This window comes from Ruditapes philippinarum, unplaced genomic scaffold (genome assembly GCF_026571515.1).
Source record: "Ruditapes philippinarum isolate M1 unplaced genomic scaffold, ASM2657151v2 ctg790_1_1_1_1, whole genome shotgun sequence".
Classification (NCBI taxonomy): Eukaryota; Metazoa; Mollusca; class Bivalvia; order Venerida; family Veneridae; genus Ruditapes; species Ruditapes philippinarum.
In genome coordinates, this window is record NW_026859737.1 from 295205 (window position 1) to 321746 (window position 26542).

A 26542-nucleotide genomic window follows, 5' to 3' on the forward strand; every position below is an offset into this window, starting at 1 on the left:
CTTTAACAACGGGATGAAATAAAACTGCATATCTTATAATTGTGAAATTATGATTTCAACAGTTCAAGTAATCCTAGGGCATTTATAAAAAACACTTAGTATCCCATTAACATGAAACATGTATGTTCACTCAAGAAAACACAGGCATGTTTTAAAGAGACTCCACTGTGATTTTTTGACATGAGGGGACTGGAATTAATTTGTCAAGATAAATGTTCCATTTAATTTTAGTCTAAACCAATAAGTTGTAAGCAAAATTTCATATCAATCGCTCACTCTATTTTTCCAGAATAAATATTCTGTGAAAAATAACGCAAAATTGGAATGCTTTGCAACACCTTTCACACAAATAGGGCTAAGGAAAGCACAGACATACGATTTTCCATTTAATTCTGAGTATATATCTTAATTATCTTTCACGAATCTTTCTGTTTTAGTGCTCCAGTTGATTAATGTAAAAAAATTCAAATTTCATGTTTTAGGCTATTGGACCTCAGTAAAGTTCCTTCAAGGTTTTCATAAAACAATGATACATATAATAATGAGAAATCATAGTATATTATTGTACATATATTAATTCATATTCGTGTAAAAGATTAATTGCCATGTCTCTTCTTCCCAGAAACTTATTTTAGAGTTGTCAACCGTTTGGTGTAGATGTTTCAGAGTTGTCAACCATTTGGTGTACTTATTTCAGAGTTGTTAACCATTTGGTGTAGTTATTTCAGAGTTGTCAACCATTTGGTGTAGTTATTTCAGAGTTGTCAACCATTTGGTGTATTCAGAGTTGTCAACCGTTTGGTGTAGATGTTTCAGAGTTGTCAACCATTTGGTGTAGTTGTTTTAGAGTTGTCAACCATTTGGTGTACTTATTTCAGAGTTGTTAACCATTTGGTGTAGTTATTTCAGAGTTGTCAACCATTTGGTGTAGTTATTTCAGAGTTGTCAACCATTTGGTGTATTCAGAGTTGTCAACCATTTGGTGTAGTTGTTTCGGAGTTGTCAACCATTTGGTGTAGTTGTTTCAGAGTTGTCAACCATTTGGTGTATTCAGAGTTGTCAACTATTTGGTGTAGTTGTTTCGGAGTTGTCAACCATTTGGTGTAGTTATTTCAGAGTTGTCAACCATTTGGTGTAGTTATTTCAGAGTTGTCAACCATTTGGTATAGTTATTTCAGAGTTGTCAACCATTTGGTGTAGTTATTTCAGAGTTGTCAACCATTTGGTGTAAATATTTCAAAGTTGTCAACTATTTGGTGTAGATATTTCAAAGTTGTCAACCATTTGGTGTAGTTATTTCGGTTTTTTATTTCAGAGATGACATCAAAATGGAGAAGCGATATCATAGTCTACAACCATCTGAAGTAATTGTTTCAGGATAATCAATCTTCTGTACTAGCTATATCTGGGTTGACAAAAATTACAGTTTCAGCTGATCCCTCTTTGTTCTTCCTCTGGACAACCATAAATGCCCTAAAAAAAACAGCAAACAAAAATAAGATAAAAACTAAAATCTTTGATTGATTGGTGTTTCCTTACATATGAGCCGCGTCATGACAAAACCAACATAGTGCGTTTGCGACCAGCATGGATCCAGACCAGCCAGCACATCCGTGCAGTCTGATCAGGATCTGTGCTGTTTGCTATCAGTTTCTCTACTTGTAATAGAGTTGGTAAGCGAACAGCATGGATCCTGATAAGACTGTGCGGATGCGCAGGCTGGTCTGGAGCCATGCTGGTCGCAAGCCTATTATATGGGTTTTGTCGTGAAGCGGCTCATATAATTTTGGAATAGGGGCAGCATTGACTGAGAAAGTTATAATATACAACTTTCACCTGTAAAGGAAGACCCCCTTACATCATTTCAGGGACAGAAAGGCACCCGAGTAGAACTTTCAACCTTCAGCAAGCTGTTAGGATTTTAAGGATCTTACACTGGCTGCCGAGTTTTGGCTTAACAGTTACCCAAAAGCTAAATTTTCCTGTCTGTGACAACAGCCTGTGTTTGATTCTTTTTCTTGGATATGACAATAAATGAAATTATGAAAACCAATGTTTTCATTTACCACTTTTTCTTATAGCAGCCTTTGAATTTACAACTTTAATCATAACAGCAAATGATGTCATCATAAGAATGTAATTCATTCATGAAAGGTGCGCATGTAGGACATTATTTAAAACACACAACTTGTCTAACACAATTGATGTATTAAAGACAGGGTTTCCTAGCACTAGTGGAAACAGTAGATAATTCTATCTAATATGCAAGAAAGCTCCATCTCATGAAATAATTCAAATCCCTCAGGGGTATAACTACTTAGCCCCAGAGGCACCTTAAAATATTTAAAACTGTGACATTTGGATGTATATTCACATTGTATCAAGAACATGGTAATTATAAACTTCTTATAACTGTTTTATAGAAAGCCAAATCTTGTAATTTTTATTATTTCCCTTTGTCTGTTACAAATCAAGATAATTTTTTGGAAAAAATTGCATAATACTTCATGCAGTGTTGAAAAGTTACATGCTGAAATATGGCCTATAAGAAACTTTAAAATGCTATTCAACACACACTGAGTTAACTGCAAATATTTATGTTTTTATAGTCATACAGGGAACTGTGAAAAATTTCAATAAAATAAAATACACATTAAAAAGATTTACTAAAGAGGTCAATGGATATGTTAAAGATCGTTTTACTTTGATAAATATCTCTACAAGTAAAATGGTCAAGATAGAGATACAAAGAAACCTTCCCGGGTGTAGATTTTCCAAGGTTTTTGGCTCAAAATCCTTGGAAAAAAACCTCGGAGTATTGGAACAAGAAAATGCAAAACTTTGCTATTATAAAAAACCTTGGAAAAATATGGAGAGGGTGAAAAACCTTGTTAAAAAAAATTTCCCGAGTTTTTTTTAAAAAAACCTCGTAAAAAAGTATGAGCCTCGGAGTATTGGAACAATTTCCAAGGATTTCAGAAAATAAAACCTCGTAAAAATAATTTCCGAGGATTTTTTTTTAGAAAACCTTGGAAACTGAGTGACCTCGGAGTCTTGGAACGATTTCCAAGAGGATTTTTAAAGTGTTTCTGTGGTTTGTTTTCCAAGGTTTTTTAAATGAAAACCTCGAAAGTTTCTCACAACTAGGAATACTGTAAATATTTTTCGAGGATTTTCTTACTTAAGGGCATCAGAGAATTTTCCAAAGGTTTATTTAAGCAAAAACCTTGGAAATTTCTAGAATATCCATGGAAAATCAGAAAAATAACATCCAATGAAAATATATCTAAAAGAGCAATTATAATGTCCTTTTTAAGGAATTAAGAAACTTCTTTATAAATATACAGAACAAAAAATGATCAAATACTCACTGAAACATTTAAATGTCAGTGTGAAGTAAAATAGTAATGCACTACAAATGAAAAGTTAAGTTAGTTATAGTCTTTAATGGGTAAATATTACAATCAAATGTTCAGTTATAATTTTTTTTTGGTATCCGGCTATATTTAAATATATTTCAAATATCTATCTATTGGATTCCTGTTCACTCTTCATGATTTTAAAGTGTCCCTTAGTTTTTTCCTCACCATCACAGGGGTCAACATGTGAAAAATGCGGCTCCAGGATACAATTCCTGGAAATAAATCAAGTAAATATAGCCATGAAAGAAGTTAGAAAACAGTTAAATATAAAATCACCACTGGGCGCTTCCCTCTCCATGTGGTCAGGATCAAAAGACTTCAAACTACTTGCCTTACAACATTGTATTTTTGACTCCTGAAGCCAGGATGGGCTTCTACCCTCTGAGGGAGCTATCTAGACCAGGATTAAGGAACACATGTGGTTATACTCAGGACAGTACAGTATGTGTAGGCAATCAGAATTACATCATTTAATTTCTTTTTTATTAATCAATAAAAACAAAATGATATGTTCCTAATGTTTCCATAGACATAAATATCAGTTCACTATTGATATATATTGTTTTAAAAAATCAGCACTTTTGTGAAAAGAAATACATCTTTTGAGTGATCCAAAACTACTTGAATGACAAGTTGGTTAAGAACCTTTGTTTAAAATGAAGGCTTTAATATTTTCCAAATGACCTTTTTCTGTAGTTACTTTTAAATGTTTGTCTACTGTTTTTGAAAATTGTGAATTTAATTTTTTTCATGTTGATTTCTATTTTTTCTTCATCAGTACTTTAAGTGTCAGGATTTCAAGAAAACTTTGGTTATGCCTAGGTCACAAATACAACGGGCGCCGTCCAATTAAACGATTTTTATAAAATCGGCAGATTTTTTGATGTCGTGGATGCCGGGCGATTTTAAATCTGATACCTTGCGTGGTCATAAATGAAACAGTCGACGGGCGATTTTTTGCCGAGTGGATTTTACAGAAAGAATTGAACGGATCAGGCGGTCGCCGCCCGATGTTCGTACAGCGCCTGTGCGATTTAAAAGTGAATCGCACGGTTGCCAGACGCGGGGCACCGGGTGACAATGACTTTACATTTAATGACATCCTAGATAAATCAAGCCAGTTGTAATTATGCCAGCAAAGAAGGTCAGCTGCCAAAGCCAAGGGGAAGGCCAATGAGTTGGTCCGTGTTGTTGACAACGAGTCACCAACGGCCAGTATGGAGGCCGTAGAAGGCGAAAATCAATCAGACATTCGCATGGACATTGAAGAAAAAATTCATGTTTACTAGTATTCAAAAGAAATTCACAAAATATATTTTTGATGGCAATTACAACTTCTTCAAGCTGAAATTACAACAAACACAAGCAGCCCGGTCGCGCGGATGACGAAACGATGACCGCCCGGTGCCTGTACATGAATCGTCCGGGTACCGGGCGATAATCGTTTGACTACTTGTCTCTATTCAGGCACCGGGCGGGGGCCCGGCCTATGTCCGCCCCGGACGCCTTTTAAATCCGACGCTGTTTTAGTAGAACAAAAAATCGCCAGATCAAAAAATCATCGCCCGGTCGCCGCCCGCTCGATGATATTTATACTTCAGTGACTCCAAAAATTATCGTCCGGCAGCTGTTAGCTTTTAAGTATTACTTAAAACTCGAAGGCGTCTGCCCGATGAGCAAATTTTCAGCTGCTGCCGTCTGATAGTCACTGCCGCCGGACGGACGCCGGCCGATATTGCGATTTTTTGGAGAAACAGACGCCGCCCGACGGCATTTTCTTATTTGTGACCTAGGCTTAAGCAGTGTGACAATTCTGCGATGTTTAGAAAAGAAACGATGTCTGTAACTGTTATTTTAGATTATGTCATACTGGATGTTACAATACAACCTAAAGCACTCTAAAAATATTGCAAAAAATAACGCTTTTCAAAAGGTGATTCGGATTGCCTACACTAATTGTATCTGTCTGCTCAAAGTGACATCTGCATCAATAAAGCTGGAGAGTCATCATGTAACATTAACAGCATTTCCAACAAAGTATCAATAAAAAACCAGTTCCAGAAAACTTCATTCATTCAAATTTCAAATTGTAACTTTCAAAACCTAGTTTTAAAACAAAAACATACTGTAGTATAATTTCCTTGAAGCCTTTCCTGGTCTACAGTTGGCTTCCTTAAAGAAGGTGCCAATGCCAATGACATTCCAGTATATTCCTCTGTTTTATACTATGATAATCAAGCACCCTCATACCGATCGGAATGATCGGCTTTTATTATAAACAACTATAAAAGGCTCGAGAAGTTGCTGTCGCCCTTTCACAAAATCTGATTTCATTACATAAAAGGCGCCGCGCTTCGGCGCGGACGCCAATAAAACACAGCAAAGCTGGATTGCCATCTTCTTGTAGTTTGGAACAGTTCTGCAAACTTGCTTTCAAACTGACTCTGTAATTAAAAATTTGTAGATTCAAATAATAGATGAAAGTTTATAAATAATGTCATCATAGTTTCATGCACTCATCTTGTTCAATACAATCATAGACAAACAGCATTTATACTCATAAAATATCCTCTAAACACTTGTATTTAAACTAGCTTACATTTAGGTTAAAAATATAGATCTAAAATAGTTTGTATTTAATACTGATTTGAAAAAACAACAACAGATTTTATGCATAAATGTATCTAAAATTATTTACCTGAACCTTTTTACTATCATGTTTCTTTTGTTTATCTTCCTGTCTCAGGTCATTGATCTTTAGGTTCAATTACAACAACCAAACATTTCCTGAATCTTGTCAACACTTAGATATTAATGTTTTCTTTGAAAATTCCAAAAATATGCTCCCTAACATTAAAAACAAGATATCTCCAAAATTGCTTAAAATAAATCCAGGTTTGCACTATTTCCAACTATAACCACTTGAACCATTAATGTCTGAGATTCAAATTTTTCAACAGTATAACTGAAGGGGCAATAATAATGTGAAACAGGGGTGATCCCAAAATATCAAGCCATCATCATTTTATTTTTACATTTATTGAAGGTACAAGTATATCAAATGATAAATAAAAGTAAAACTTGAAAATTATAATAAGTTCTTGAAAGAGAATCACAGTTGCAGTGTCATTTTAGACTGATTGATTTGGAAGTACAAAAACCCAGACTCCCCCTGAATAATCACATGGAACAATCTGGTCTATCCCAGAATGCCCAATGAGAAGATTGATCATGCATAGATAAAGGGAACTACCTGGGGTGCCATTAGTTTATCTGATCGGTGTGTTTATATATTCTGTGTGTGAAAATCTTAGTGGATGCAGTATTTTATTTATTCTAATTTTAAGAAAATTATCAAGCATACATATTTCACACATTAATTGTACATTATTATATATTAAAAGGACAATTAATAACTATTTATGTTGTTGTACACATAAACTAATTGCAGAGTAAATTGTAAATCTGAATGTATGTCACAGACTTCAAAACAGCTTAGTAGAATATACTATTTTATATGGCATAAAAACATATATTAAAGATTAATAGCATTCTTATTTCAGTGTTGCTTACAGACTGTTAAGAAACCTTAAGTTAAGTCTATATATAGAAAGAAACTGCAGGAAAAATACTGGTGCATTTGGAAACTAATAGACATAAAGACTGATTGTTTCTTTTTGTATTATAGTTTTGCTCTTTTATCTATTCTTAAAAATGGAGAAGATATCTAGTAACAATAATTATATATAATAAAAAAAAAAAATATGGAAATAAAAATTATTTTTTTAAAGTCTTTCTGATCATCAGTTATTTGAATAATCTTTATCTTATTATGATTAGTTACAATACCTTTATAGCCATTAATAAAAGGTATTTTATGGGAGCAAGGAATTTACATTGTATTTAACTTTTCCATGTTTTCACACTTAAATTTTTTAATTGATTCCTCCCAATTAAATTGCTTTCAGAAAATTAAAGTACAAATTTATTGAAAAGGAAGTTGGCCATTGACAATGTCCATATTAAAAATTGATTCCCTGGACTAAATCCCTCCTTTCCATGCTGTCTTGCATGGACTAACCATGGACAATTGTTTGCTCTGACCATGAATTAGAAAATATCCATGGGCAATCTACAGCCGGGTTGTTATCTTGGTTTGAGTAAATCTGCAGCTTTAACTGTTGATTATTGCTTTTGATGCCCATTATAAGTTAAATCATGATTATGCCTTAACATTTTCCGAGATGAAATTTAGTTAAGTTCAATTTTCCAAGGTCATTTCCAAGCTAAATATTGGCAAAGTGTTTCCAACTAATTTTACGTAAATTTTCTAAGTTCTTTTCCGAGCAAAAAAATGACAAAGTTCTTATTTCCAAGCTTTTTCCGAGCTGATTTTTGGCAGAGTGTTTAATTCCGAGATAGTTTCCAAGGTCTTCTTTATTTCCAAGGATTTTTATACAAAAACCTTGGATAAAGTTTCCAAGGTTTTAAAAAAAAACTCGGAAATAAAAAAAACCCTTGTAAAACTGGTTTATTTCCAAGGTTTTTGAAGCAGTTTCCATGTTTTTTTTTATAAACCTCGGAAAATCTACACCCGGGTTTGTTATTAAATCACTACTGTTTTATGAATTGTGGAAATCATAATTAAATCAAATAATATGTTAACTTGCTGTAAACAAACATATTTTGTAATACATAATGCATTTCTAAGCGAATTCCAGCATGTTATATGAAAAATAGACAGCGTATCCAATAGGGTGTAATCAAGCTAAAACTATTACCTATTAATGAGAAGTTGTTACTGGAACTTTATACATCACTTTTACTTCTTAACAGAAGACATGGATTTAAAACCCAAATTATTATGCCAATGAAAATTTTAGCTGCATCATGACAAAACCAACATAGTGCGTTTGCGACCAGCATGGATCCAGACCAGCCTGTGCATCCACGCAGTCTGATCAGGATCCATGCTGTTGCTATCAGTTTCTCTACTTGTAATAGGGTTTGTAAGCGAACAGCATGGATCCTGATCAGACTGGGCGGATGCGCAGCCTGGTCTGGATCCATGCTGGTCGCAAACGCATTATGTTGGTTTTGTCATGACGCGACTCATTTTACTTACAATAAGAAGAGTGCTCCTATAACGGTCAATCCTGCCATCAGGAGAAAAACAAAGCCGTTCATTATAGTCAACGTTGCTGCATACACGGCATTCGTGCTAACAGAGCCAATCAATGAACACAATGTCTCTACAAAACCAATACTTGCAAAAATAGCACCTGTAAGTAAACAAAATAACAGGCCTGAAAAATAACGTCAAAAAAAAGCACCTGTAAGTAAACAAAATAACAGGCCTGAAAAATAATGTGCAAAAATAGCACCTGTAAGTAAACAAAAATTATATGGGCCTGACAACGCCCAAAAATAGCATGAATCAATAAATAGCACATGTAAGTAAACAAAATAACTAGCCTGGAAAATAACGTCCAAAGATAGCACCAGTAAATAAACAAAATAACAGGCCTGAAAAATAATGTCCATAAATAGCACCTGTAAGTAAACAAAATAACATGCCTGAAAAATAACTTCCAAAAATAGCACCTGTAAGTAAACAAAATAATAGGCCTGAAATATAATTAAACAAACCAACATCATGAATTAGATCAAACTGGATCAGATTTTAATATACATCGTATGTGAAGGTGCATTTCTTTTAGATAAAAGAACAATATAAGGCTGACATATCTATCATATATTACTACAAGGCTGACAATATCTACCATATAGTTTACTATATAAGGCTGAATTTACCGCCCGCGGCGGGGCGGAGACCGCAGGCACCACACCCCAGCCTACCAGCACCCACGCCCCTACCGCACCCCCCCCGCCACCGCCCCCCACCCCCGTATGAAGATCGTGACCCCACCCCTACCGGCTCAGGGCGCTGCGACACCCCCGCCACTCCCCCCACCCGACCTTCCGCGAGTTCGTACCGCCCGCGCACACCGCCCCCCTTCGACCAGCCCCCTGCCGGGGGCGATTGTGGACCCCGTCCCCACCCCCATCCACCCCGCCCCCCTCCCACCGCCCCCGACCCCCCCCCCCCGCCACCCCCGCCACACCCGCCCCCCCCGCGCTCCCGATAGTATTTATTTATAAAATAATTTTTTTTGTTTTAATCTTATTTTATTTGTTTGTATTATTTATTCATTTTTTTTTGTTTTGATACAGTTTAACTTCAAGGCTGATAATATCTATCATACAGTTTACTACAAGGCTGACAATAGCTAACATACAGTTTACATCAAGGCTGACAATATCTATCATACAGTTTACTTCGAGGCTGACAATATCTATAATACATTTTGCTTCAAGGCTGACAATATCTATCATACAGTTTACTTCAAGGCTGACAATATCTATCATACAGTTTACTTCAAGGCTGACAATATCTACCATACAGTTTACTTCAAGGCTGACAATATCTACCATACAGTTTACTTCAAGGCTGACAATATCTATCATACAGTTTACTTCAAGGCTGACAATATCTATCATACAGTTTACTTCAAGGCTGACAATATCTATCATACAGTTTACTTCAAGGCTGACAATATCTATCATACATTTTGCTTCAAGGCTGACAATATCTATCATACATTTTGCTTCAAGGCTGACAATATCTATCATACAGTTTACTACAAGGCTGACCATACAGTTGACTTCAAGGCTGACAATATCTACCATACAGTTGACTTCAAGGCTGACAATATCTACCATACAGTTTACTTCAAGGCTGACAATATCTATCATACAGTTTACTACAAGGCTGACAATATCTACCATACAGTTTACTTCAAGACTGACAATATCTATCATACAGTTTACTTCTGACAATATCTCCCATACAGTTTACTACAAGGCTGAATTTACCAATCATACAGTTTACTTCAAGGCTCACAATATATAATTATGATACAGTTTACTACAAGGCTGACAATAGCTACCATACAGTTTACCTCAAGGCTGACAATATATATGATACAGTTTACTACAAGGCTGACAATGTATATCATACAGTTTACTTCCGACAATATCTACCATACAGTTTACTACAAGGCTGACAATATCAATCATACAGTTTACTACAAGGCTGACAACAGCTATCATAGTTACAGTCTACTTCTGACAATATCTCCCATACAGTTTACTAGAAGGTTGAATTTACCAATCATACAGTTTACTTCAAGGCTCACAATATATAATTATGATACAGTTTACTACAAGGCTGACAATAGCTACCATACAGTTTACTTCAAGGCTGACAATATGTATCATACACTTTAGTTCAAGGCTGATAATATCTATAAAACAGTTTACTTCAAGGCTGACAATATATATAGAACAGTTTACTTCAAGGCTGACAATAGCTAATACGACAATAAGGATGACAATTTTGGTGGAATATAATACCTTGTTTATCAGCAGGAGTAAGGCATGACATCAAACTTCTAATCATTGGGAATGGTAGGCCAGAAGGTGCAGCTATCACAGTTACTGTAAATAGAAGAATTTGTTGTCAAACTAATTAGCCTTCAGTATTTAAACACATACATGTAGAACAGACAAATTGAAGGATAATACAAATACTATACTTCTACCTTCTAGGTGTATAAACAATTGACATGACAGAAGCAAAGGGATTTGAGCAACTTCTGACAACTAACTTAAATGGCCCATTTTAATGGTTCAAGTTAAGTGCGGTTTCAAACAGCTCTTGCTAAACATTAAATTATACTAAAAAACCTTCACTATAATTGTACAGTTTCATGTAGATATAATAGAAATATATGTATAACATATTTGGATTGGTATTTATTGATATGTTTAAAAATGATAAATTTCATCCATTATATTCAATTAAGCTATCATAACAGCTTCCTACAAGGCTGACAATATACAGCAACTATTCAAAATCAATTAAATTCCAATTGAATTATGCCTGCATTTGAATAACTTTCATTCAATGTAAGGCAAAACATATAGAATATTTTGCAACATACCGCTATATAAGGCAAAATCAGTCTTTGCCAATCCCTCCACCACGTAGCCAGCGGCAGTTAGAATCAAACTATAGAAGGCAATCGTATCATCTGCCACACAACGTTTAAATATATAAGTACTTCCGATGCCAAATAACGACGCCACAATCATCTTGATGGCCCCGAACCAGCCTATTTTTGTTGGCGACCAACAGAATGGTCGACCTAACTGATATAGTACTTCTATAGACATCCTACTCATTGCTGGTATACCCATGAAGAAGAATGAAAGCATTAATAAAACATATTTTACACGCTTAATTTTTGTTCCATCACAAAAATAGAATCTAAAAGATTCCGCCAAACTTTTCCAGACAGTCGGTCTTTGTCGCTCTGTTTGATTGCGTTGCATAGTTTCTGGAACTAGAAATAGAAGTATCAAAATCCCTACTGCAGATATGATAGAATTTACCATCGACGGATAAAAAAAGCCAAACTGATCTATCAAATGTCCGGATACTATAGATGAGGCCGTAAATGAAAGCCCAATCACAAGTTCTACGACGACTATTGCTATGGTTCGTTGTTTTCCGGTACACGTAATATCAGACACATATGAAAACAGTATAGCATAGAGACTAGTGTAAGACCCGGCCAGTCCATCGATAAAATTGCCGATTAACGCATAGACTAGACTTAATTTGAAGTATACAACAAATGTGAAAATAGTTAAACGTATTGTCATCGCAGCCAAGCATAGGAACATCGCAAATTTCCGTCCAAGCACATCAGAAAAAGATGCCCAGATCAAATTTGCGAACATTGCCGGTATTAGCGCTGATATGTTGAAATAAATAATCCATTTGGCAGTTTCCTGTTGAATGTGGTCAAACTTCTTGTACGCCTCGTCAGACTTGTTCACATTAGAGCACCCATCGGAAATTGTCTGTTCCTGAGATTGAAAAACATAATTACGTTGGGAAAAAATAACATGTGGAACATGTGGTGAAATTTTGTGCGGAAAATCCTTCACGTCACTATTCTCCATCACCTTTTGAATGTACTGAGGGAAAATATACAAGTAAATGCATCCGGCGATAAAATAACAGGCACACATAGGAACAATCATTAAATGTTTCAAAGTGAATCCCGATGTATGATTAACTTCCTCCTGACAATGTTCTGTCCCAGTTACAGTTCCTGAACCAGTCTCTTCTACAAGAAGAGGTGTGTCCTCACTGCTGCCATGGATACGGTTATCACCCTGCCCCTCCATGTTGATTCCCGTTTTCTCTGGTAAGGTAAACAGATTACACTTTAATGATGTGGCATTCTGATTGTAGGTGTCTCTACATTACAAATATTGCACTTCATTTTGGAGTATAATATAATGTGATACAATGTCTTTGATCATACTGGAGAAATCCTTTTCCCCATTTACCTGAAACATAAAAACAAAATATAATATCTCAATATTAAAATAAAGATTCTGTTCTGAAAGGAATTTAACTGAAATATTCAATGAAAAAACTGCTTGGTAAAAAAAACTCATGGACCTGTTTATGAATACTGGTTTTTCATTTGTTTATTTTTTGTTAGCTTTTAGGTCGCACCAACACAATATAGGTCATGTGATGACTTAGCCAGCTTTACTAGCGGAGGAAGACATCAGGTGCCCTTCCGTGTATTATTTCAGGCATAAACGGCAACATGTGTAGAACCACTGAAGTTCTGTAAGCTATACTTGGATAAAGTCCCTGTCAGGATTTGAACAAACAGCAGTGATGGGAGAGTGGTTTAAAGTCAACGACCTAAACCACTCAATTACGGATGCCCTACTTATGATTGCTGGTAATTACATTAACATTAATTAGCATATAACGTCTTGAGAAACCTAGCAACAGCTTACTTTTATTACTTATTTTCTAAAATGGACTTGCCTAGCTTCTGTTTTTGGAACTGTTTAATCAATATTTGGGGATGTCAAGATGAAAATTTACAGTAAGTAAGCCAACAATATTACTAGGTTCAGGCTGATGTACAGGCTGGCCTGGTTTTAAAAATTGGTAACAAAGGGATACATTTTCAGTGGCGGTAGGCTAGAGGTTAAAACTGATGACTGAATTACCTCAGACACTTGGGGTGTGGAACTCAAAACGCCTTTAAAATCCAAATAAAATGTAAAATTTGTCAATCCCAGCACATGTACTGATCATATATTATCAAAAAAAACTTAATTTAAGCTGTCAAGAATACATAATTTTTAATCAATTGCAGATCTGTGTACATATTATATGACAAACTTTCATTGCTCTTATGATAAGTTCCATGTAGAACTTTGAATGGTTCAAGATTTTTAGAAGGAATAAATGAATAGGTTTGGTGATGACCAATCGACTGGTTCCTATGAACTGTTAATGCATATATTATTGAGAAATCCACTAACCAGCAACAGACATCAATACTAATGATGAATCAGCTAATAAATAAATTAAAGTGAACTGGTCTATAATTGAAGGTCTGTGTTACTATAAATAATTATGTTGATATTATTTAATATCAGACTTAACATTTAACTATTGAACAATTACATATGAATGTTGTTCAACATGATCCAATATACCTTATAGTCATATGATATGAAAAAAGATAATAATATTTTTCTACACTAGATTACTATAATTCATCATATTTAAATGTTCATACTCAGTATATCACTTAAAACTTCTACTTTAAAGTAATCCAATCCACTTTAAGGTAGACCAATCAACTTTAAGGTAGACCAATCAACTTTAAGGTAGACCAATCTACTTTAAGGTAGACCTATCCACTTTAAGGTAGACCAATCCACTTTAAGGTAGACCAATCCACTTTAAGGTAGACCCATACACTTTAAGGTAGACCAATCTACTTTAAGGTAGATCAATCCACTTTAAGGTAGACCTATCCACTTTAAGGTAGACCAATCCACTTTAAGGTAGACCAATCCACTTTAAGGTAGACAAATCCACTTTAAGGTAGACCAATCTACTTTAAAGTAATCCAATCCACTTTAAAGTAGACCAATCCACTTTAAAGTAGATCAATCCACTTTAAGGTAGACCAATCAACTTTAAGGTATACCAATCTACTTTAAGGTAGACCAATCCACTTTAAAGTAGATCAATCCACTTTAAGGTAGACCAATCAACTTTAAGGTAGACCAATCAATTTTGAGGTAGACCAATCCACTCTAAGGTAGACCAATCCATTTGAAATCATTAAATCTCACCAGCACTTTGAAAGAAATGATTTCCTACCACTGAACCACAATAAACTGGATCATCAATTATCCTCTTCTATTTGTTCATTCTGACCCTGTGAAAAAAAAATAGAATATTACCGGTATATATGGCAAAAACTTCTATAACAATTACATAAAAATCTATAGATAGTTCATCAAAAACCAGTGATAATTGTATGAACTAGACAAATTTCCACACTAAGGACATAGATGTCTCCAAATTCCAATATGTTGTAACCAAAAATTACGTTGAACGACTGGTGCATTTGAATAAGCATACAGGGTTACAGAATTATATTGGGTGATTACCCCTTGTTTTTTTATCTTTTGGGTTTTTTCTATTTTCTTAGAGTTATTTCTGTATTTTTTACCCTACCCTCTATCCAATTTGGGTTTTAAAGCACGAGTTCATGTATCTTACCCAAAATTTCTGACCCTCATTGTAGACTGTTGTATGTTTTGTATAGTAATAAAAAAGCTACTTATCACTATTGTTTATTGGCCTTGGAGATTTCCAAGCTGCCTGATATAATTTAAAGGTTAAAACAGTCTGCAACAGTATGATCTGCCTGATGTATGGTGTTAAGCTTACGTCTTAAAATTCAAACTAAGTATCTATCTATCTATCTATCAAGTTTGCATAAATAAGAATTCATTTACTTTTTCTTACCCTTAGTTATTATTTCTATTGCGTTTTTTTACATTTTAATTGGGTAATTACGCAAATACGCATGTAATCTGCAGCCCTGAAGCATAGCAACTACGTTTCTGGTTCTACATATAACAACAGCAAAAACTTTTGCTACCAAAGAATAAGAATGCTTTTATCTTGCTTTATCAAGGGCAATAACTCCAAAAGAGGGCTATAACTCTGACTATCTCCAATAGATATTCAACAAAATACCAAGGTTTATAACTGTACACATTTGTAAGGAGTATTATGTAACAATTATAGGAGTCTTAACCAACAATTAGAATAATAATATAATGTTACTAAAGTGGATATACCATAACGATAAGCAATTAGTCTTGCCACAATACAAAACAACTTAATTAAAGAAAATAAAACACCAGGTTTTTTCCTACTTGTTTATTTAATGAATAGGAAAATATCAAGTGTTTCCTGTAGCATAAAATAAGTCATAAAAACATTAGTCATTAATAAATAAGAATTTTTTTTCCTATATATTCATAAGTCTGATACTTCAAGTTGTTGTTTATGATGATTGTTATTTATTTTTTTGGTACAAAGAGGTCATATGACCATTATCCTGTTATTTGTGGTTGAAGACATCTGAGGTGCCTGAGATTGTGCATTATTTCAGGCACAAGCAGGCACCTGAGTAGAACCACCGATGTTCCGTAAGCTAGCTGGATAGTTTCCTCACATGAAAGCTTCCAAAGTCCCTGGCAGGATTCAAACCTACAGGATCTGCTCATATTTTTCTATACATCCTATCTATGCCCTAAAAATATCATTCTGGTACTCTTAGATCATACAAATTGTTTTTTCATTGTTGTTTTTCTTAATTGTTATGTTGTGTTTTATTGTAATAAACATTTATACAACCTCCACTCTGTCATATCAAATAAATCAATTTACCGTTAGGAATATCTCAAAATTTAAATACATTAAAATTTTGTACCCACTTTCTTTCTTATAAAAAATCTATTTTCCTAAATTTGAGTAAACTTACAAACAATACCACACTTTTCATCAGTTCCCATTTTCCTAAAACTGAACTAAAATTGACAATTTATGACAGATCTTACACACCAGTATGAAAAACAATATGGATGAAGATCTAAACAGTAACTTTCATCCAATTTTAATAAATACATACATGAGTACATCCATTTTCATTAACATTTGCCATTAACCAGATTTATCTTTAGTTTAACATTTGTATCTGTTTTTAAGTTACATACCGTACCTCATGAATACTTCATTAATGCAAATGTTTTCACCATTATGTACATGTTCATGTATATAAACAAATAAGTCAAATTTTAGAACAATATTTAGGTCATCAGGTTCAACATACAGTAAAATATAGGACACTAAATGCAAACTTTTTTTTTAAGTTTTAAAAATAAAATTTACAGATGGACAATACTGGCATTTAAGTAGTGAGATTATCTTATGTGCTGTTATATTTTTAAACAGATGTGTTGTGTTATATTATGCAATGCAATTCTATCATTGTTATGCCTATGTTATTCATATGCCACGCTATTTTTGTTATGTTACACTATTTTTTATGCTATGCTATGTTTATGCTATGCTTAGTCAAGTTATGCTTATGCCACACTTTTTTTATGCCCTGCCATGTAATGGCCGGGGCATGTAGTGTTACCCTGTTCCGTCCTTCCGTCCTTTCATCATTCTGTCATCATCAGTTTCCGTTCATTATTTTAAGAACGGTTGCACACATTCAACTCAAATTTGACATATGGATATGTCATGAGAAAATACAGGTCAAGTTCGAATTTGGTCATGGTTCGATGATTTTTGGCAGAGTTATGCCCCTTTTACATTGAAAATAATATGAAATTTTCAGTTTCCGTTCATTATCTCCCCAAAGGTACAGCACATTCAACTCAAACTTGACATATGGATATGTCATGAGAAAATACAGGTCAAGTTCGAATTTGGTCATGGTTCGATGATTTTTGGCAGAGTTATGCCCCTTTTACTTTGAAAACAATATGAAATTTTCAGTTTCCGTTCATTATCTTCCCAACAGTACAACACATTCAACTCAAAACTTGACATATGGATACGTCAAAGGAATGCGCAGGTCAAGTTCAAATTTGGTCATGGTTCAATAATTTTTGGCAGAGTTATGCCCCTTTCACTTTGAAAAAAAAATGAAATTTTCAGTTTGCGTTCATTATCTCCCCAACGGTACAACACATTCAACTCAAAATTGACATATGGATATGTTTTTGGAATGCCCAGGCCAAGTTCGAATTTGGTCATGGTTCAATGAATTTTTGGCAGAGTAATGCCCCTTTCACTTTGAAAGTAATATGAAATTTACAGTTTCTGTTCATTATCTACCCAACAGTGTTACATAGTCAACTCAAATTTGACATATGGATATGTCAAAGGAATGGGCAGGTCAAGTTGGAATTTGGTCATGGTTTGATGATTTTTTAGCAGAGTTATGTCCCTTTCACTAAGAAAATAATATAGATACATCTTAGTAATAAGCAGTTTAAGTTTGAATTTGGTCGTGGTTCAATGATTTTGGACAAACTTTTCTTTCCTGAATGTTGGAAAAATTTTCAACTTTCAGTTTCAGCACTCATACTTTTGTGGAAATGTATGTAGCCATTATTTTGGCTACAAATATGCAATATGCTATTTTTAAAAGGTTAAGACTGAATAATTTCAGTGCCTTGACCATTGTATGAAAATGGTTTGTGTTAACATTGAAAAGTTTTAAGGGCTTTGAACTTAAAATGAAAAAATAATTTGTGCAAACAAATTTGGAACTAAATATTATTACATCTGAAATTTTGGCTGCATGCAGGGGCATCTGTGGCATGATGACACATTTCTAGTTTTGGTTATGTTATGATGTTATTTAGGTTTACCATCAAACCACGATCTTTAAGTATTTACATTAACTTAAGTTCTTAAGACTGCCAAATTAAAATTGTTAGTTTCTGAATAACACTTCAAATCTACTTATGTTCTAAGAGATGTAAGCCTCTGTGCCAGTGTGTGTATGTTTTTTTAATGTTAATTAGGAAAAGGACTTGACCGAAATATAGAGCATCATAACATATCAAAAGGAGACCATGATTCGTTGCCCTAAGCATTTTACAGTGCTTGTTTAGATACACTATGTTTTCTAATCATACAAGCATTCTATGTTGATGAAATTTAGCAGTTACAATCAATTTACTGTGATGTTTGAAATATTCAACTGCTTTCTTTCTTAACGAAAATTTGTTTATACTTTGTGACATACACAGTTGCAGTGTTGACTATTGGATAGGGACGATTTTAGGCCATCGAACGATATAAGGACCAAGTTCATATTAACTTAAAAACCCACTATCCTTTCTTTCCAATTTATGATAGAATCATTTTCTTATAGCTTAAATTAAATTTTGAAAAATCCAAAATTTAACCCTTGAGTACAAGCATAATTACCCATTACCACAATGAGGCCAGATTTAGAAATTATAGCCATGCCACTTTTATATGAGAAAGACTTAAACCCCCAAAGATACTTCCATGCAAGCAGTCTGACCAGGTTCTATTATATTTTACTATTAATAGCTCAAATTATTGTATTTTCTATTAATTTTATGGCTCATTTTTTTTTATTTTGATATAGAATCTGACAGGTTTACTTACCCCACCCTCTTCTTATTTGATGTAAAATAACAAGTACTTTTCTCCAGATAATAAAAACATATTTTTTTTGTTGTATAAAACTGATACAAAAATTAAACTTCATTGAATTGTCAATATTTTTCAAACAAGATGGTAATTGTTGGTACATGTATTTAGAATATAGTACAGTTTATTGGTATTTATAGTTTATACTTATAAAAAGTTTTAAATGCCTTTTAAAAAGTGCTCATTATACATCAAATACCTTAAAATTAGAAGGAACTGTTCCAAATGCAAAGCTGGGCAAATTCATTATACAAATTGCAGGATCATGGTTAGTTTATGGTAAATGCATGACCACTTACATGTACAAGTTTCAGCCTGCCTTTGTAACAATACAATCCAGTCATTACCTTGTGAACCTAAGTCACATCCAGTCACAATTAGTCAACACCATGTGAACCAGTCACGTGTGTTTGTTATTCAGGATAACTTCCTGTCTGAATGAAATAAACATAATTATACATGCACATGTAATTAACAATTACACAAATACATTATACTACTTCAAATGGACGTGACACAATGCTACTTCAATTAAAAGGAAATGTATAATTATTTTTATTATATACCAACAATACATAATTTCATATAGAATAAACCTTATACTCTCCAATTTATACTCACCCGCTGGATGATGATGTATGCTCAATAACCAAACAAATGTATATATATAACACTCAAGTCTTTTATACAGATTGACAAATATTTCAAAAGCCCTCACACTCACATCTATGTTCATAATAAAAAAAAATTGTCAATAACTTCTTCACAACAAATATCATTTAGGAGCACACAATGTTGTGAATGTTTTTTATAACTTTAATTTCAGACAGTCCTCATCTTTATTATATTATTCATTTATTCACTGTATATTAACAATTAATCCAAATATTCTTCTCTTTTAAAGCTGCATCGCAGCCTCCAGATGTGAGCCAAGATATTTCAGGCCAATCAAACATCAGAAAATTGTACTGACATTTTAAGAAAAGTAAAAAGTTTAAGATATAAGTAATAATTTCCATGTTGTGTGCAATTCATGACTAATTGTGGAGTATTATCACCATATTTCTACTACGTGACTAACACAGTAAAGGCTATTTTTTGACACTTTGACCTCTTTTTGGTAATTTACACCAGGGTTGTAAGTGCTGTTTGCATTGTGTAAATAAAATATTTTCTTTGCTCACTTCACAATATTTTAGAATTTTAATACATTTTAAGTGTTCATAGAAATTAGCATGTATCTGCCGGGACTGGGCGTCCTGCTTCACATGTAAATTCATATTTTTTTCTTTTTCATGTTCCATTATGACATAATATGTTATATCTTTTATGTTATTTGTATGATAATATTTAACTTATCATCATATATATTTTATTTGTCTGCTGAGGCTTTAAAATTTTTCCTTAACAGAATGGATTGTTCTGGATGTCCATTACACAAATTTCGCAGGTTTCACTTAATTATAATATATTTGTTAACTTTAAAACATGAGTTTTATAATGCTTTAAAAATGGTCTAAGATGGTTTACACATGAAGAAAGTAGAGTTGAATGTGATATTGTTTATCATAAAAGTAGCAAATTCTGAACAAAGTAGTATTTTGACTTCCTGTAACAGGACACCAAAAATAACTAGAAATGTGCAATAACTCTAAAAATATCCAGACGAAAATACCCAGGTGCACAACTACACATGCTGATCAACATTCCTGTAAAGTTTCATGACTCTAGGTCAAATACTTTTTGAGTTACGTGCGACACAAAAGAGGACGGATGGACGGAAGGACGTACGTTCTTACCAGAGCTACATTATGGGTTTTTCTTTTGTTATTTCTTTGGTTCTTTTTAACCCCACAATGCATAAAATAACCCCACGAGAGAAATGGAATGTATGACATCAAAGACATCTATTGTTATGAGAACAATAGACCAAACCCCATAATGTAGCTCTGGTTTGTACGGACAGAAGGACGGATGGACGGACAAGGGTAAATATAAATGCCCGCCACTAAAGTGGGGGGCACAAAAAGCTTTAAAGAAATAAAAAATAATTGCATCTCTTGGGCATAATGGGCCTTAAACATTGCTGAGTTTGTGCAAGGAAGACTTATAAGGGGAATGGAAGAACAATACATGATTTGCCGTTCAAACCAATACCTATACATTGATTGATAAACAGTGATACCCTATTATATATAGTGGTACCCATATATATATATACCTGTTTGTCATAGCAGGGAGTTTGAAAAGATCATAGCTATGACTTAAATATAAAACAGTGTGCCCATACCATGTGACTTTGATGTCATTTTCTGCATGTGGCAGATAAATAAACTGCTTAATTCAAATCTTTAAACTCAACTAATTTCTTCATTTCTTTCTTAAATTTTACCAAAGTGGTGAATAAGGGAAAAGTTGTATACCACCAGGGCACACTGGGCATGGTAATGGTTATTTTGATAGTTTAGGTCCAAAAACAGAAAAAAAACCTATTATTCCTTTTATGTTTGTATCATTGTAAGGGAAAAAAAACAGTAACAGAAAATTTAGTATTTCCATTTTCGGACAAAAAGAATTGTGAAAAGGGGATATGCAAATTAATTAAAACAAGGTTAAACCAATGTGTGTTATTATAGTAATATTTCAATACAGTTCTGATCCAAAACTTTTATGCCACAAAAGATGAACAAAAAATTGTTAAAAGTGGCAAATACCAAGTTTACTACAGTAACTGTTCTTGGCAAAAGTGTCAATAGATACAAGTATATAAATATGGATAACAGGTACCCAGGTAAAGGCCTTTTATAGAAACGATAACGACAGCTTAACTTTCCTTCCATTCACTTTCTACATCTTCACAGTGTTACAAACTTGCTCTGCGTATATAGGATTAGGAATACACGGATAAACAATTTCCGAACAAGCAGACAGGCTATTATTCCCTGCGGTCTGGAGACCGCAGGGTATTGGTACGCGTTTAACTTTTGAGGCATGGAGGAGCACGTGACCTGTTTTCGGTACATGGTGGAGCATGTGATCTGTAAACCGTACATGATTGGTTAATTGACATTTTCGAAAACCTAGCTAAATACCGTCTGCCGGTACGTTACGGATTTACCTCTAGGGAATTAGTCCGAATTGCACCTCATTAAGAACAAAACACTATTACCGTATAAGTACTTTTTTCTGCGGGAACTTTATTTCTGCTATTTCTGCGGTTTATAACGACACCGCAGATTTAAAAACCGCAGAAAATTAAGCCTTTCGCTATGTCTACATGTATGTCGGAATATGTCAACTACCTGTATTGTATAATTACATTACCATGTACCGTTATCAGCTTTTGTAGGTGGGAATAATTTTTCTTTATGTATCCGTCATGAATAAAATATTAGAAACAAAAGTAACTTTACTTGTTCTTTTTGTTTAAAAAAATATCATGTTTGTATGATTTTCGCTCACCCTAAGCTTGATTTATTTTAAAAATAAAACTATTATAGTTTGACGGGTGTAATAAACATGCCCTTTTGTATTTGTACAATATATTGTGTCTACGTGCGATATTACCATTGTTTTTTTTTCACACTTCATATTTATACACGTGCAATATACAGTTAATTGTTGTCATTGCACGTTGTTGATTTTTTTTATTAACGTTTTGTTCATTGAACGCCGCCTTTTCTTGTTGATCTTGTTTATCATATTTTATATACCGATACATGGTGATCACGATGAACACACATTATAAGTCGTCTGCATGTTTACCGGAAGTAATATACATGTTACATCAACATATCTTGAAATGTTGTCTGTTTGTATCGGTTCATTTTGTAAAAATAGCTAAATTAAAACGCAGAAATTAAAAACATCAATGCGAGAATGATGACACCGCAGAAATAAGATACGCAGAAATTAAAAAACCCTTATTTTAACCAAAATCGCAGAATTTTAAGCCCGCAGAAATAAGTACTTATACGGTATGTGACATTTCTATTTTTCTATAATTATTTACCGTTTAAGGTGGAAAAAACTTGAATGATGTGTTTGAAAATTATCAATGTTTCTTTAATATCTATCTCAAATTTTACAAACAATAAATTTTTTATACTGAAAATCTACAAGATTAAAATATACGTAGTGGCATCTAATGAATAGAGATATTTTAAGCGTAAACTTGTGTGTTTACTTTTTTTTGCTCGGAATCATTCATAAAATGGTAGGCCTATTTAATAATTTTCTTAAAATAAATAATTGTTTTATGTTCGACCTTCTCCGGTCTTCAACGGTCACCAGTCACCAAAGACCTTCTTCTATATTGATCAATTATTGTCAACTATATTCCTGATGCAAACGTTTAGTTAAATGAAATATCTTTATATCATTAAAAATGTTCCCCGCAGGAAACCATTTTACTTGTTATCAGTTTGCGAGTACAGATAAACCGGTTTCGTATCTCACTGAAATGGTATGTATCATCTGGTAGGTTTAAAAGTTAAATACTTTGGTGTCAAAAGATGTGTTGAAGTATTTACTCTGACGGAGCTAAGATCCATTGAAGCTTTCCATTGGTGTAATAAATTTTAAAATGGGACGTTAAATCACAACAAACTAGCGGTTTAAAAACGGCTGAATTGTATTGATATGTGTATAGGGACTGTTCAGCTGTAATATCTCAAACTGTTTAAATTTAGCAGTCTTTATAAATGCTTTCAGATGGTTTGGTCAAAGTTTGGCCAATCGTTAATGATATTTCATGAAACCTATATAGGGTATATCTACAGAGCCCTTAAGGTGAAATTTTCCACACTTACATGTATTTACCGGAACTTAATTTGCTCTTACCAAATAATAATTCGTAAATACGAAATACTTTTACGAAATATTAATTCGTTTTACAAAATAATAATTTGTAATTACAAAATTTATTAATTCATTTTTACGAAATATTAATTCGTAAAAACGAATGTTATTTCGTAATTACGAAATAATAATTTGTAAATACGAATTAAATTTTTTTTCTAGGGTTTCAAAGAGTTTTGGTAATATTTATAACGAAGGCCTTGGAACTAAGTTCCTGACTAAATATAATTAAGGCATGTAAATGCAATATAAATATTGATCTTTTTTCTCCCCAAGTTTTATAACATATAACACTATTGTATATAAATTAAAATAATCGCCTGTCAAAAACGCTGCCCCGACAGCCGTGATAGTACACACGCTAGGAATATTTTGTTAAAATGGGGGTCCTGTGCTTTAAATCAGAACACGGACATTTTTTTGTTTCGTTTTACAGATATTATCTGATTATTGAGTTTTGAAATTAAATATAATGGGTTTTTTTATGATCGCATGGTGCCCATACATAAATTGTAAGGATATATACTTTTTTAAATTAATAAGATTAATGAAAATCTGGAGACCACTCTTTTAGTTTTATATGATAAAAGAAAGTAGGAAGTTGGAAGTGGCTAGCCGTACGGGCCCGTACGGCTAGCCAAAAGTTCTAGCCGTACGTGAGTCACGTACGACTAGCCAGGACACACTGTATTGGCTAGCCGTACGGCACTTTTCAAAAATATATGGAAGTCGATAATGCATATGTCATTTTATGACTTTAAGCGAGGATTTGTACAAGACACAACAATTGTCTTCGTATGTTAACTTTTTAGAGATTAATCGCCTTGTTGGCTACAGTAAAGAAAGTATACGAATACAGTAGATATTTTTGTCATCTCAAGACGTCGAGAAAAAATAGTGTTTGGTTGCAGTTAAATAACATCAATTGAAATCGTTTACAATACGTTGATATTTTTTTGTTCATTTAGTTCAATTTTCAAATAAAAGAAAAAAATGCCGAAAATAATTAATTGTTGTTAGGCTCTGATAATTGCGTCAATTACCGACTGTATAGAAGTTTGTCCATCATTAAGGGAAAGTTTGCCTTAATTAAGGCTTATTAATTGATTGTGCTTTTATGTTGGATATTTAAAATTATCTATACTGTATTAAATTAATTTTGCTTTTCACCATTTTTTTTTTCAGTATTCTTTTTATTTACTTATTTATTTATTTAATAATTTATTCCCCTCCAATCATTATTTATTCGATCCATATGTGCTTAATTAACAAAAATGATTTAACAATCCATCTTTCATACAAATAAAACAACAAATCACAATAAAACAAAGGGACAAGCTGTTAATCAGAGCCTGCAATTTCGTGAAAATAATATCACAATGCACATGCTTTTTATATAAAGTTATTAAATACAAATATAACAACATATTTGTTTACTTGATTTTTACGAATCAAAATAAATATAATTAACACAAACATGAAATTAACTGCTAATAATAACAGCTCCTTCCATAGGCAAAAATAAAAAGCATTCCATAAAAGACGACGCCGCTCACCGGCGTCGCCAATAAGCATGAAAATCAAGGACGTTATAACTTATAACATACAACTTTGACACTTTTATCAAAATAGATTATACAACGCTTGTTCGCATTCATTTTTTTTTACAAAATGGCGGAGCATCTTTATTAAAGTGAACACACTAGGACAAATGCGAAGACTTGATTAAAATCCTCATGTAAAGACACAAAATAAAACATGCATTTTCGACTTCCAAATAATTTTGAAAAGTGCCGTACTGTACAGTGTTATGTGTCCTGGCTAGTCGTATGTGACTCACGTACGGCTAGAACTTTACAAGAAAGTACTTGATAAATACATTGTATACAGTACAGTATAGCATGTTTCTTTTCATATATCTACATGTATATGTTTTACGTACAGTTTACTAGCCTAATGAATTCGGCGTGAACGGTTTGAACCATTTTACAGACTTTTTTCTTACTGTCAAACCGTCGGAAAAAGACAGCGCCTCGGTGTCTCTTTGACAAGTGTAATTAGATCTAGCTCATTAGTTGGACTACAGTTTAATTTGTGGGTCGATTGGCAAGTTACTGCAAGGCCGAGGTGATCATAATCAATAATTAGTCAAAAAATATTGACGTGCCAAAGCTTGATTCTGAGATATTTTCGTTCTGGGGCAGAATCTCGCTTTGTAGAGGCGAGATATTGCCCAGACACGAAAATAGCACAATATCTCGTCGCGCAGTACAATTAGTTGGACTAAATTAATAATTAAAAAGTTGTATACAATTATTGACATGTGCTACATATTGTGTATACTGTATGTTAACTTACCTCAACCATGCCATTTTCCCACGACGACATGCTGCGGAAGCGTAAACTGTAAACAAACTTCGACGGGTAGAGTTATTGTTTACAATTTAATCGCAACTTTTCGGTCATTTTCGTCAAACTTCTACTCGGCCCGTTCCGTCAGTCTTCGGACACG

The 26542-nt window shown here is 33.6% G+C and overlaps 1 protein-coding gene across 2 annotated transcripts; it reads right to left on the bottom strand.

Annotated features, from left to right (window-relative positions):
• Nucleotides 1-293: 293 nt before the first annotated feature.
• On the bottom strand, nt 294-26542 carry LOC132757734 (lysosomal proton-coupled steroid conjugate and bile acid symporter SLC46A3-like). Of its 2 annotated transcripts, none has more exons than XM_060749119.1 (7): nt 26389-26542; nt 19518-19604; nt 14739-14824; nt 11489-12908; nt 10899-10982; nt 8548-8704; nt 294-1473 (listed from the first exon to the last, which is right to left on the bottom strand). In XM_060749119.1, the coding sequence occupies exons 4-7, from the start codon at nt 12741-12743 to the stop codon at nt 1383-1385; spliced, it is 1587 nt and encodes a 528-aa protein (XP_060605102.1). In that variant the 5' UTR covers nt 12744-12908; nt 14739-14824; nt 19518-19604; nt 26389-26542; the 3' UTR covers nt 294-1382. The 2 variants fall into 2 exon arrangements, with proteins under 2 accessions (XP_060605102.1, XP_060605101.1); XM_060749118.1 differs by having other exon boundaries at nt 19470-19604.

Coding starts and splice junctions, on each gene's coding strand:
- LOC132757734 (XM_060749119.1), bottom strand. CDS start 12,743: ATGGAGGGGCAGGGTGATAACCGTATCCATGGCAGCAGTGAGGACACA. Junction 10,983..11,488: donor TGATTTTGCCTTATATAGCG/GTATGTTGCAAA, acceptor TTCTATTTACAG/TAACTGTGATAGCTGCACCT. Junction 8,705..10,898: donor TACTCCTGCTGATAAACAAG/GTATTATATTCC, acceptor GTTTACTTACAG/GTGCTATTTTTGCAAGTATT.